This window comes from Tachyglossus aculeatus, chromosome 2, assembly GCF_015852505.1.
Source record: "Tachyglossus aculeatus isolate mTacAcu1 chromosome 2, mTacAcu1.pri, whole genome shotgun sequence".
Classification (NCBI taxonomy): domain Eukaryota; kingdom Metazoa; phylum Chordata; class Mammalia; order Monotremata; family Tachyglossidae; genus Tachyglossus; species Tachyglossus aculeatus.
This window is the reverse complement of record NC_052067.1, coordinates 88456309-88469360: the sequence shown is the minus strand read 5'-3', so window position 1 is coordinate 88469360 and position 13052 is coordinate 88456309. Positions and strand designations below refer to the sequence as shown.

At 42.0% G+C, this 13052-nt stretch overlaps 1 protein-coding gene across 1 annotated transcript in view; it reads left to right on the top strand.

Annotated features, from left to right (window-relative positions):
* The window catches only part of LAMA2 (laminin subunit alpha 2), a 633073-nt gene that overhangs the window by 293667 nt on the left and 326354 nt on the right, over positions 1-13052 (top strand). The window contains exons 11-12 of the mRNA XM_038760171.1: positions 8552-8692; positions 11581-11754. Coding sequence (XP_038616099.1) covers positions 8552-8692; positions 11581-11754 — 315 coding nt within the window. The remainder of the gene's footprint in view (positions 1-8551; positions 8693-11580; positions 11755-13052) is intronic.

Genomic DNA, 13052 nt, shown 5'->3' with positions numbered 1-13052 from the left:
CTTCTCAACTAGCTGTGGCTCATGAGCACATCTGGTCCCTCTGGAGAACAGGGTTCAGGGAAGAGGGGAGAGGATGGAGATCTCTGAATTCCAGAGGAAGGCAGTGAGAGAATCGAGCTCACTATTCTATTTTCCAAAGAAGAATGTGTTTTCCCTGAAGTTAAATGAAAAGATTGGAATTCCCATACATATACATGCGGCATGTTACAGAGATTGTGGATTCCTCCCAGAATTGGCGAGCAGGCCTGTTTCACCCAGGGAACTAGGAAGGTGCAGAGTGAAGCAGCGTGTCACCTTACCCAGCACTCACGAGGAGGGCCTGGAGTGCGAGTTGCCATACTAGGGAAGAGGTGGGGTCAGCATCTCTATAACTCTGAAAGTGAGACCAAGAAACTCAGGGAAGCCCATAACAAACTCTAAATACCCCAAGGGGAAAGCATGACTGAAAGAATACTCAGCCAATTATAGTAGTGAAAAGCTTGGAAAAATTGCAGGAGGCATGCTGGTAACTTTATCAATACAATCACCTGTTGGCTAACAAGTCTCGGTTAAACATGGACCCCAGAAGAGGTTTCTAATTTAGAGGAGGGCACAGTCATGAGGAGGAACTCTGAGGAGTGATTGTGGCTGTGCTCCTTTCCTCCAGAAAGGAATTGTCCTGAAAAATAGGGGAGCTTGGGGTAAAACCAACCACACTGCAGAGCCTAATAAACAAATTGGGAACAAAAGAAGTCAGATCAAATTTCATGACCATTCTGTAACGGGTCTCTCTGTCCTTTCCTTTACCTAATGGAGAAATAATTTCAAGATATCAGTGATTATTTAATAAATGAAGAAAGGAAGAAAGAAAGAAAACAAGATTTACCTTGTTTCCTAGGGTGAAAAACCCAAGTGGATGTGATTTCATTTGTGTAGTACAGATACCATTTTGGTGTTCAATGAAATTTTAATGACTCAATTTGCCCTCTTATAGTGAGGTGTCATTATATTTTAACAGGAAGCAAGGAAGCAAACTGTGGCTTAAAGCAAGTATATTGCAAAGATTGATCTTATTGATTGCTTACTGTGTGCAGGGCACTGTACAAAGCACTTGTGAGAGTACAACACAATAACAGGCACATTCCCTGCCCACAGTGAGCTTACAGTCTAGAGAGACATAGGCATGGGTATAGTTGTAACATATAGGAATAAAATATCTTAAATTTAAATACTTTCCCAGCTAAATCATTAGTTTAGGAAAAACAGCAGGGCAGAACTGTTACATTTCTTAGAAGAGTTTCGTTGTGGTGAAATGTGAGAAAATATTAAACTCTTACCAAATGATCAATCAATCAAAGATATTTATTGAATACTATGTGCAGAGCACTGATCTAAGAGCTTGAGAGTGGAGTTGGGAGTCACATTCCCTGCCCCCAGTAAGTTTACCATCTTGTGGTAGGAGGCAAGGATGTGAAGAAGGAGGAGACTGTGACTTCCTCTCTGCATTTTTTTTTCTCATTTTAATATTATTTTGTGGGTTCTTCTCCTGGGACCAACTTCTTCTCCAATATTGCCTCAGGGCCGTTGTTCACAGGAACAGGAATTAATTCTAACGAATTAATTTTAGAAACCAAACACCCAAAGCCACAATCCTTACTTTCTCCCTGGCTTCTCTGGTCATTCATTCATTCATTCATTCATTCAATCATATTTATTGAGCGGTAACTGTGTGCAGAGCACTGTACTAAGTGCTTGGGAAGTACAAGTACAAGGTGGTCCTAACCACCTCTTCAAGTCTGCATCCCCTGGGAATATGTAGGTTGGCCTGCTCTGGGTACCAACTTGGCATGACTCATCTGGGGCCCCAGAGCACCATTTTTCACTGGAGTCCATGTGAATTCACCTTTCTGATCGTGAATGGGGAAGAACTACCAAAGTGCTGTGAACAAAGGGCAGTTGATGTGATTAACCCTGTAAATCAAGAGAAAATGCCTAGGGCAAACACTGCAGGAACTGCATTAGACCCTTCTTGTGGAGCGCTTTCAGAGCATGAGCCTGGGAGCCAGAAGGAAGTGGGTTCTAATTTTGGCCCTGCCACTTGTCTGCTGTGTGACCTTGGACAAGTTACTTCACTTCTCTGGGCCTCAGTTACCTCTTCTGTAAAATGGAGATTAACACTGTGAGCCCAGTGAGGGACATGGACTGTGTCCACCCTGATTAGTTTGTATTTACCCCAGTACTTAGAACAGTTCCTGGCACAAACTACTTAACAAACATCAGAAAAGCAAACAAAACAAAACTTCAAATAGGGAGAAGGAATCAATCAATAGTATTATTGAGAACATACCTTGTGCAGAGCTCTGCAATAAGTTCTTTGAATAGAACAATAAAGATAGTAAACATGATCCATGCCCTGAAGGTGCTTACAATCTAGAGGGGCATTGCAACTTAAATCGACAAAAACAAAAGTAGGAAAGAATGCATGGAGTGAAGTGCTCATTAAATATGATTTAAGGAATGAATGGCTTAAAATGGACATGGCTTTGGGAGCTAGCAGTGAGAAATGAGTGAGTGGCAGGAATGATAAAGTAGAGCTAAGGAGAAGGCATGGAGAGTAACCATACATATGCAGGGAGTCAGGATGTTGTTTCACTTTTTCTCTCTGTGAAGGTACTAGTCCACCTACCCTACCTGGTTCTCAGGTGTTGTTCTCGTTCAGGAACTCCATGGAATTACCTCTAGAATTACCCTCTAGACTGTAAGCTCACTATGGGCAGGGAATGTGTCTCTTTACTATTATATTATACTCTCCCAAGTGCTTAGTACAGTGGTCTGCATGCAGTAAGCACTCAGTAAATATGATTGAATGAATGAATTGAATGTCAAGGAATCTGAGCAAGAGACCTGATCTCAGGGCTAAAAGTAAGCGAGGGAAGCAAGGATGAGCTGATTTAGAAAGGTAAGATGCTTGCAGGTCTTTAGGGGTCTGTGATTCTGGAGCCATTGGAAAACAAATCTGGAGAGAGAGGAGGACAGAACCTCATCCTGTCTTCCCTTGAGACTGTCTATTCTCCTGTAGAAAGTGCTTCAGCTGTAAATGGATTGGAAGTAGGGAATAAGGGTAGGCCCTTCATAGCACCGAGACCTTCTAATGGCTTCTGCTAGAGCAGGAGTCAGCCACATATGGCTCACTAGCTACATGCAGCTATTCTTGGAATCAAATATGTCTCTTGAGCATAGACACCCATTTAAGAGGGTGGCACCATTAGCATCTCTCCCACCACTTTTTGGGTGGAAAGCAGTTGGCTTCTATGTTCTTTTGGGATGGAAACAGTTGTGGTAGAGACAAAATGGGGGCTCCACTCCTTGCCCATTGAAGGCAGGATGTAGCCCTAACTGGCCTGGGAAGCAGTGTTGTCCTCATCCAATACCAGGGTGATCTGGCATCGTTCTTGCCCTCCTCAACCTGGTGCCTGGGGGGACTATCCATCTCCTTTCCTGACAGCAAGCAGCATCCCCTCCCTTGAAGCCCCTTATGCTGCATGCCATCAGGGGTGGCACTGAATTGGGCCAGCCAAGGCAGGCAGAGAAGGGAGCCATTTGAACAAAAGCAGCCCCCATGCCAGGTGCCACAAACGCTGATTTTCACCCAGTCCCATGACAGGTTGGGACATTTTGTACAATGAAACTTCATCTGGTGAAATCCTTCAGGATGATTCCATACAGTGGTGGTTTATAGTGCCTCCTGGTTTGGTGTCTGCATCTTTTAAATTACAAAGACACCTGGAATTCTAAGCAGAGAGAGGCACCAGGGAAGAGGAAGGTGGGACTTCCCTCTGAAGCAGAGTCCCACAGCAGCTGAATTGGGGATGGAGTCTGCCCAAGCACCTATGGTGATTGCGGGGACAGGAAGTGAACCGGGAAGCGTGTGCGCTGCTTACAATCCCCCTGTCCTGTCTATGTTATGGAGCCACCCCAAACAGAAAGGAGATGAAGGGAAAGCCAAACTGGCTCCGTACCAGCTCATGGAATGAAACAATTTCACATTGCAGTGGTGGTGGCAGCTCTCCCAATTCGGAAGGCCAGGACAAAGCCGCTTTGCCTTTTTCTCCATCTCTTCTTCCCATCTCTGGTGCCTTGGATGAGGAGGGGAGTGAGCCTCAGATAGGTGTCAGATTATTTCATGTAATGATGATGATGAGGATGGTGTTTGTTAAGTGCTTACTATGTGCAAAGCACTGTTCTAAGCACTGGGGAGGTTACAAGGTGATCAGGTTGTCCCACCTGATGCCAAAGAGTGTGGATTCCCTTATAGATCACCTGCTTATAGAAGCAGCATGGCTTAGTGGAAAGGCACAGGCTTGGGAGTCAGAGGTTAATGATAGCATTTATTAAGTGCTTACGATTTGCAAAACACTATTCTAAGCTCTGGGGAGGTTACAAGGTGATCAGGTTGTCCCACGGCGGGCTCACAGCCTTATCCCCATTTTACAGATGAGGTCACTGAGGCACTGAGAAATTAAGTGACTTGCCCAAAGTCACACAGCTGACATTTGGCGGAGCCGGGATTTGAACCCATGACTTCTGACTCCAAAGCCCATGCTCTTTCCACTGAGCCACTCTGCTTAGTCGGCACCATGTTGGGTTGTAGTTAATCCCCTTCACCTCAGGATTCGTAGCACTGATAGGACACCCTGATAAATCTTTAAGCCAACCAAACCCCTCTTATTCTAAGCACACCCTCTATCACAGTCCTATTCATCCCACTGTCAGCCCCACACCATTTACGACCCTAGCCATTACTCTACCTTTTCCCCTATATGTCGTCTTTTAATTAATTCATTCATTCAATCATATTTACTGAGCACTTACTGTGTGCAGAGCACTGTACTAAGCACTTGGAAAGTACAATTTGGCAACGAATAGAGACAATCCCTACCAAACAATGGCTCACAGTCTAGAAGGGAAGAATAATAATGATGGCATTTGTTAAGGACATACTATGTGCCAAGCACTGTTCTAAGCACTGGGATTGTCCCATGTGCGGCTCACAGTCTTAATCCCCAGATGAGGTAACTGAGGCACAGAGAAGTTAAGTAACTTGCCCAGAGTCACACAGCTGGCAAGTGGCAGAGCCGGGATTAGACCTCTGACTTCAAGCCTGTGCTCTTTCCACTAAGCCATAATGCTTGTCTGCCCCTCTGGAATGTAAGCTCCTTGTGGGCAGAGAATCACATCTACCTACTTTATTATATTGTTTTTCCTCAAGTACTTAGTGCAGGGCTTTGCACACAGTAATGGTTTAATAAAAGCCATTTATTGACTGAATGTGGTCCTCAAGAGCACTAGGAAAAAGGAAATTTGGTTCCCAAGTGTGTCAAGTCCAGAGAAGTCCAGTTAAGCAGCAGCAGTTGTGGGCACAAGAGGTGTAGGAGGAGAATGGAGTGAAATTAGTTTAATGTCACCCCTGCCATTGCTGCCTCGTTCCTTTAGGGCCACTGAGGCAGTGCACCCTGAGTAAGAGACTAGTGGTGGCAGCAGAAATTGTGCAGTCCCTTCTGCTTTGCCTGGTGAGATCTGCCTCACCTTTGTTCTCAGAGAAGCAGCATAGCTTAGTGGCAAACCTTGGGCCTGGGAGTCAGAGGACGTGAATTCTAATCCCAGCTCCACCACTTGTCTGCTCTGTGATCTTGGGCAAGTCACTTCACTTCTCTGGGCCTCAGTTCCCTCAGCTGTAAAATGGGAATTAAGACTGTGAGCCCTACATGGGACAACCGGATTACCTTGGATCTAGCCCTAGTGCTTAGAACAGTGCTTGGCACATAGTAAGTGCTTAACAAATACCATAATTATTATTTTTATTATTATTGTCCACCATTAATTTATAGTTATGGGTTTTTTTTAATTTGTAGGATTCTTTTCTTCCACTAAGCCTGTGTCCTCCCACATCCCCTTTCCCTCCACCTCCATATAGTTTAGGGACCATTTCATTAGTGATAACTGAATAATAATCCTTTTAACAAATCTGCTCAATGTGTAATCTTGGTACATGACAATTCTGGTACCCACCTTCCCCACTTCCCAGATAAAAACAATCTGGAATATGTTTCTGTTTTCTCATTCCTTTCTATCCCACCATGTGCCCACCCTGTTCTCTCCCTGCTTCCCTCCCATCCTGTCCCCTCCTTTTCCTCCTTCTATCCCTCCCTTACCCTCTCTTTCCCTCTCTATCCCCTCTTCCTTTTTTTCTTCTGTTTCTCTCTCTCTCTCTCCCCTTTAAATTTTTAAGATTATTCACAATTACACATCAGTAATGAAGTCAACTACAAATGTTTGTTTTGTTTCTGTGATTGGATTTTTGTGCACGAACTGATCAAAAATTTAATTTTGTTTGGTACTGCTTCACAAAGACGTTACTGATCTCTGTGCTAAAGGGATCAACTTAATGGGGAAAAATCTTTCCCCAGAGCCAGATAAATAAATGCTAGATGAATACATTCAGTTCTCCTATAACAGAAGGATTGCTTTTTTAGTATTATGTTATAATACTATCTGTGTTCAATGCCACATGTTTATGGCCAAGCCATTTCGGCTAATGCTAGTCAGTCAATCAATCATATTTATTGAGTACTTAGTGTGTGCAGAGCACTGTACTAAGTGCTTGGAAGAGTACAACAGTATAACAGACACGTTCCCTGCCCACAATGAGCTTACAGTGTAGAGGGAGTTTACAGCACAGTTCATCCAAAAGGCAAGGCACAGAGAAATGTAGTAACTTGCCCAAGGTTTCACAGCAGACAAGTGGCAGAGCTGGGATTCGATAGCAGGTTCTTCTGAATCCCAGGCCTGGGATTTATCCCCTAGACCATGCTTCATACCCTAAGGATAGAATGGAGGAGAAGGAGGGAGAAAAGAAATCAGATAGGAAAGAAGAGAAGGGTGGAAGGAGAGGAGAGAAATACAGAAATTTAATAATGACTGAAATCATCAAAATTAATCTGATTAAAATTATATAAACAAAGACCAGTATACCATACAACTTTGTGTGCCTAGGCATTGGGAAAGATTAAATTTCCATACCACTCTATCCTTTTGCTTCTGACTGGCTTATATTATGGCAATTCTTTCCTTCAGTGCTTTGGGGTTTCATTACTGTAGTTCTGAAATCTGTGAAAATTCTTCTATTTTGGCTAACCCCTGCTGAAGCCTGCTCAGAGAAGCTATAATAATGGTGTTGGTGCTAATACTTTAAATGTGTATGAATCCCTGGATGCTTGAAGCTTAAAAGATCAAAACAGGCCTAGGAAAGTTTCCTTTTTCATCTATCCTTCTCTGTTGGAGGTTTTATTTTGTAAGAAGACACTGGTGGACTAATCTGGATGCTGAAATCCAAAGGGAGGAAGTTAGAGCATAGTGGGGAAACTCATTGGAGGGCAGAAAATCCATAGGAATAACTGTTCTCTCTCCTTTTGGGGTCTTAGGATATTTTCGTGTTCCTCCCACTTTATTTCCTCTTACTTCATTTTGTTTGAAATCAAATCACATTTACCTCCTTCCCTCCTCAAATTAATCCCTTCTATTTAAGAAGCTCATGGCAGGCTTTACTGTAATGATTGATCAGATTGCTCTACAGTTCCACAGTTGCCCCATCTCAATTTTTTTTAATATCATCAGTCATCTTCTGCTGGTCCATAGTATACTTTATCAACTCAGCTGCATGCACTGGGGCCTAGGATTAAAGAGAGCCCTTTTTGATGGAAAAGAATCCATCCATTTAAAGCTAAAACAGCTTTAGAAAATCTGAGTATTGTTAAATGACTACACTCCTTCCATATGTGGTGTACCCATACTAAAGATGATTAGTTTCCCTCGCTTTTTTCCGGTCACTTTCCACTGTCACAGGCATCATGTAGTTGTAGAATTGGGCATGGCCTTTCAGTCAGGATTTTCATCCATAAAAGAAACGTGATTATGAATATCATTCAATATACAGGCCAAAATCCAATTTATAATAGGGCATTTAAATGCTAGTGTGTCCTAATAGAAAAAGCATGGGCCTTGGAGTTAGGAGAGCTGGGTTCTAATCCTATTCTACCAGCTGTGTATCCTTAGGCAGGTCAAATAACTGTCTCCCCCTTCTAGATTGTTAGCCTGTTGTTGGGTAGGGACCGTCTCTGTATGTTGCCAACTTGTACTTCCCAAGTGCTTAGTACAGTGCTCTGCACACAGTAAGCACTCAATAAATACTATTGAGTGAATGAATGAATGAATAACTTGTATATACCTCACTTTCCTCATGTGTAAAAATGGGAATAAGAAATGTTTTCTCTTTCTTCCTTACACCATGAGCTTCAGTTGGGTCAGGGGCTGTGTCCAATAAGCTTGTATTGTATCACCCTCAGAGCTCAGTATAGTGATTGGCACATAGTACGTACTTAGAAAATATCACTATCATTATTTTTACTTTTTCTCATTTTCTCTCCTCCTGTCTTTCACTCGGTGAAAGACTACTACTTTGAAGACAAACCCATTCCAGCCCCAAAACCTGAATGTGTGTATGTTTGTTTTTCAGGAGAACGTTGAGGGAGAAGACTGTAGTCGCTGCAAAGCAGGCTTCTTCAATCTGCAACAGGACAATCCCAAAGGCTGTGAGGAGTGTTTTTGTTCAGGGGTGTCAACTACCTGCACAGACTCCTACTGGACATATAAGAAAGTAAGCTGCATTTCTTGAATCTATTACACTCATGGGCTTCTATGGTGTGTTCATTTTTCTTGAGGCAGACATTGATTTCTTTGAAAGTCTTGTTTACTGAACTTACTCAATTACATTAAACAAGGGAGGATTTTCTTTCAGAGGAAGCTAGCATTCTTTATGCCTCTATGATCAGAATTGTTTAAAAGCTGTGTTGAAGTGGCAGATAGCCCAGTACACTGTCCCAGAAAGACAAGTATCTCTTGAAACAACTTGGAAATGTGCATTCCAAAAAATATTGCAACCACTGCGGTGGTGTGTCTTTGCCTCTTCCTTCTGAGTATTCCCTACCCTCTACCTCTTTCTTGCCCACTAAAAAAGGGAATTAGGATTTCAGATACTGGGAGGTCCCTTCTGAATTAAACCTTGATTGGTACTGCTTTAGCAGTTGGAACAGAGAGTTAATTATGTCTTCTGTGTGACCTTGAGCAAATCTTTGGGGTCAAGGAACATGTCTACCGACTCCGTTATAGTATGTTCCCTGAAGCATTTTGTACAGTGCTCTGCACACAGTAAATACTCCATGAATATGATTGATTCGTTGATTCTGTGCCTCAGTTATTTGTAAAATGGGAATTAGGACTGTGAGCCCCATGTGGAACATGAATTCTGTCCAAACTGATTGTCCTGTATTTATCCTAGCACTTAGTTCAGTACCTGGCACATAGTAGTGCTTAAAGATGCCATTAACACACACACACATATATATATATATATATATATATATATATATATATATATATTTATATGTTAGCCATTAGGAGCTCTAATTTGAAATTTGAAAATGGAACCACAGAGTGAAAGCCCTAACCCTAGATAAAGTGTGGATGGAGATCTCCATCTACACCTAGAGTGCTAGAGTCCACTTCCTCTTTATTGTTCTCCTTTTTCTCTCTTATTTGCTTGCTCTCATATTCTCCTTCACTCTCCCTCTTATAAGAACCAGAAGACAGAGACTGCATCTTACCCTTCTTTTGAATCTTCCCCAGATGCTTCCTTCATTTCTCTACACGCTCTGGAGTGATGAAGAAATCAATGTGCCTTTGTCTATCTTTCCCCTCTCTCATTTCCTTCTTGCTCACATTTGAAATCAACGTGGTCTGAGCTAATGAGGGGGTACTATAGAACTTCTAATGACCCATCCTATTCAGCTTTGAGGAGAGCTTACTATTAATAGTATTCATTAAGAACCTGCTTTGTGCCAAGCACTGTACTAAGAAGCCCTGGGGGAAGAAGTATGGCTTTCCCTGGCCCCCTAAGGTGGAGAAAAGTGGTGAAAAGGAAATGGCTGATAACAGATAAACAAGAAGAGATAAAACAATTGAAATGAAAACAGTTTAAATGGCAAGGACAAAGGCAAACACCAAAAAACAATACAAAAATATAATAGGGAACTGTGGCTAGAGGAGCTAAGTTTCAGGCTAGCATCTCCAATTTCATGGTAGTTCAGGGCATTGGTCATCCCAACCTGTTGGAGGGTTGTTGACCACATTTACCTCTTCGCTGAGAAAACATGTGGGAAATAAAGCACTCGACCACCCATTATTTCACTTAGTTCATACTAAGCCATGACTTTGCCATGTCCCTGGGAGGTCACAGCTTGCTACAGAAGACATAATCATCCCATCTGCAGTGTGACATTCAAACTTTTACCAACGCCAAGTCTTATACAGATCTTTCAAAAGATTAAATCACTGAACAAATATCAACTAATTCCCTATGAAACAAGGCTGCTAAAAGGATTAACAAAATGTTGTCTGGAAAGTGCCTTGTGCTCCATGGGGGAAAAGTATTCTGTATATACATTTTTTTTCACCCTGATATGTTTACACTGGTTTCTTTTCTAGATATGTGCTAAAAATTCCCCAAAACATCTGAACTTGTAAAATGAATAAAAAGTTCACACCTTTGCACACAAATTCATATACTTCATTTGCAATAGGCATGTTTGCAAGCCATATCCTGTTCAATACTATTTCTGGCTCCATAGTAGTTTGATGTTTTTCCAAGCACTTGATTATAGAACACAAGGGAAGTTCTGATGATTTTAGTACCCATGGGTTTTCACTGAGTTTGTTAAAAGTTACCTTGTTAATTGACAAGACTCGTTCATTATTTAGCTGTGCACTGTGAAGCATATTTAGGTCTGCAGCACTTCAATATTAAGCTAAGAAAGCAGAGTTAAAAAGGAACTGATCTGAGGATGTGGAATTTAGGAGTTCTGGAAAAAACAAAGTGTCTGAGGCTCTCTTTAAAAAGAAATGGTATTTGCTAAACACCATGTGCCAAGCACTGTTCTAAGCACTGGGGTAAATACAAGGTAATCAGGATGGACACAGTCCCTGTCCCACATGGGGCTCACAGTCTTAATCCTTATTTTATGGATGAGGTAATTGAGGTACAAAAGAGTTAAGTGACTTGTCTAAGGTCATACAGCAGACATGGTGGAGCCGAGATTAGGACCCATTTCCTCTGACTCCCAGGACCTTGGTCTTTCCACTAGGCCAGTACCCAGAATTTTTACCGATTTGGATCCTGACCAGTGTAATGACATACCTAAGGTCTCAAAATGAAATTGAACCTTGGTTTCTTAGTTGCTGTAAATCACAGCTGTCTAAAAATGGTACATTTTTGTAAATTTTTGTTTCTGAATTTGGACCTCTCCTTCAGCTTCTCTTTTAGGCAGCAATGAGATAGCAAGTCCTTTTCATTAAACTGGAAAGGTTTCTGTTTCCTGAATTTTCCATGGTCAACTTCAAGGTTCTTAGAGGTTTTACAGTAAAGACAGAGAGGATGAGCGAAGTACCAGTGGAAAGCTCCCTAACGAACCTCCGGTTTCTGTTTTAAAGATTCACGACATGAACGGCTGGTATTTGACTGACTTACCTGGCCTTGTTAGAGTTGGACCTCTGCAGGATGACTTTGACAGACCACAGGAACTCAGCTTCAACAGTGAGGATGCCAGGACGAAACTACCTCAGACATATTACTGGACAGCCCCAGGCCCTTATCTGGGTAACAAAGTAAGTTATTGTGGGGCTCGATTCTCTCTACTGCAGTGGAATTTATTAGCAAGAAAAATGATGTCTCTTCTACATTTGGTTTGGAAGATTCAGTTGGCTGTAAATATGACTGGCAAAATCAGTAAGTTTGTTATAGTTCTTCAAGGGGATGCTCCAAGAGATTCAGGCGAAAAATGGTAAGTTGAATAAACTAAATAGTTAACTTCCCAGGCCTGCAAATGAACAGCTTGAGTGGTATAAGAAAGAGCTTGAGTAGGAAATAGCAGGCCTATTTCGAGTTGGTCTTTGAGAGTAGTTTTATTCAAATTCTAATTGGGCAGCTTCATTCAGAATCCTAAAATACGTTTGAAAAGACTGCTGGTGTGTCCACCTTTAACAGCTCTTAATTAGAGATCAGAAGTTACGAAATGTCTCGTAAAAATAATTTCACGCTCAGGAAGAGGGTTATGGAAGCAGCAGCACCCTGCCCCTCAGGAGTGGTACAATGAAGGTAATTCAAGATGGCACTGAATGCATTTAATCTTTATTAAGCCTAATCACCTCTATAGATAAAAACATATCCAGATGAGCTCACTGAACACACCCTAAACCCAAGACTATTTCTAAAGTGTGTTAACATTCTGAAAAGAGGACTTGAGAGAAGTTTTCTGTTTTGTCCAATGATCCTGTGTGGGAAAATACACAGGGAACACAAGGGAACTTACCTCGCTGGGTTAAAAGGATGTTCCCAGCCTGATGGTGTAAAACTTTAATCTTCAGAACAAAATCACTCCAGAAACTTTGTTAGAGAGAAAAGCCAGTGAATTGCTGTGTCTAGTTTCACCCATTTCATTATTTCCGAAGGTGAAGACAAGATTGTCATTGTCGTCATTGGCAGAATTTGTAGAGCACCTCTTGCATGTAGAGTTCCGTACTAAATAATAATAATAATAATAATGGCATTTGTTAAGCGCTTACTATGTGCAGAGCACTGTTCTAAGCGCTGGGGGGTTACAAGGTGATCAAGTTGTCCCATGTGGGGCTGACAGTCTTAACCCCCATTTTACAGATAAAGTAACTGAGGCTCAGAGAAGTTAAGTGACTTGCCCAAGGTCACACAGCAGACACGTGGGGGAGCAGGATTTGAACCCATGACCTCTGACTCCAAAGCCCGGGCTCTTTCCACTGAGCCACGCTGCTCCTCTAAATGCTTAGAAAAACAAAAACAACTAGAATTGGCTGGTGTAGGGTGGAAACTGAGGATTGTGAAATGCACTGTATCCATCAGTCAATCAATCGTTGGTATTTATTCAATGTTT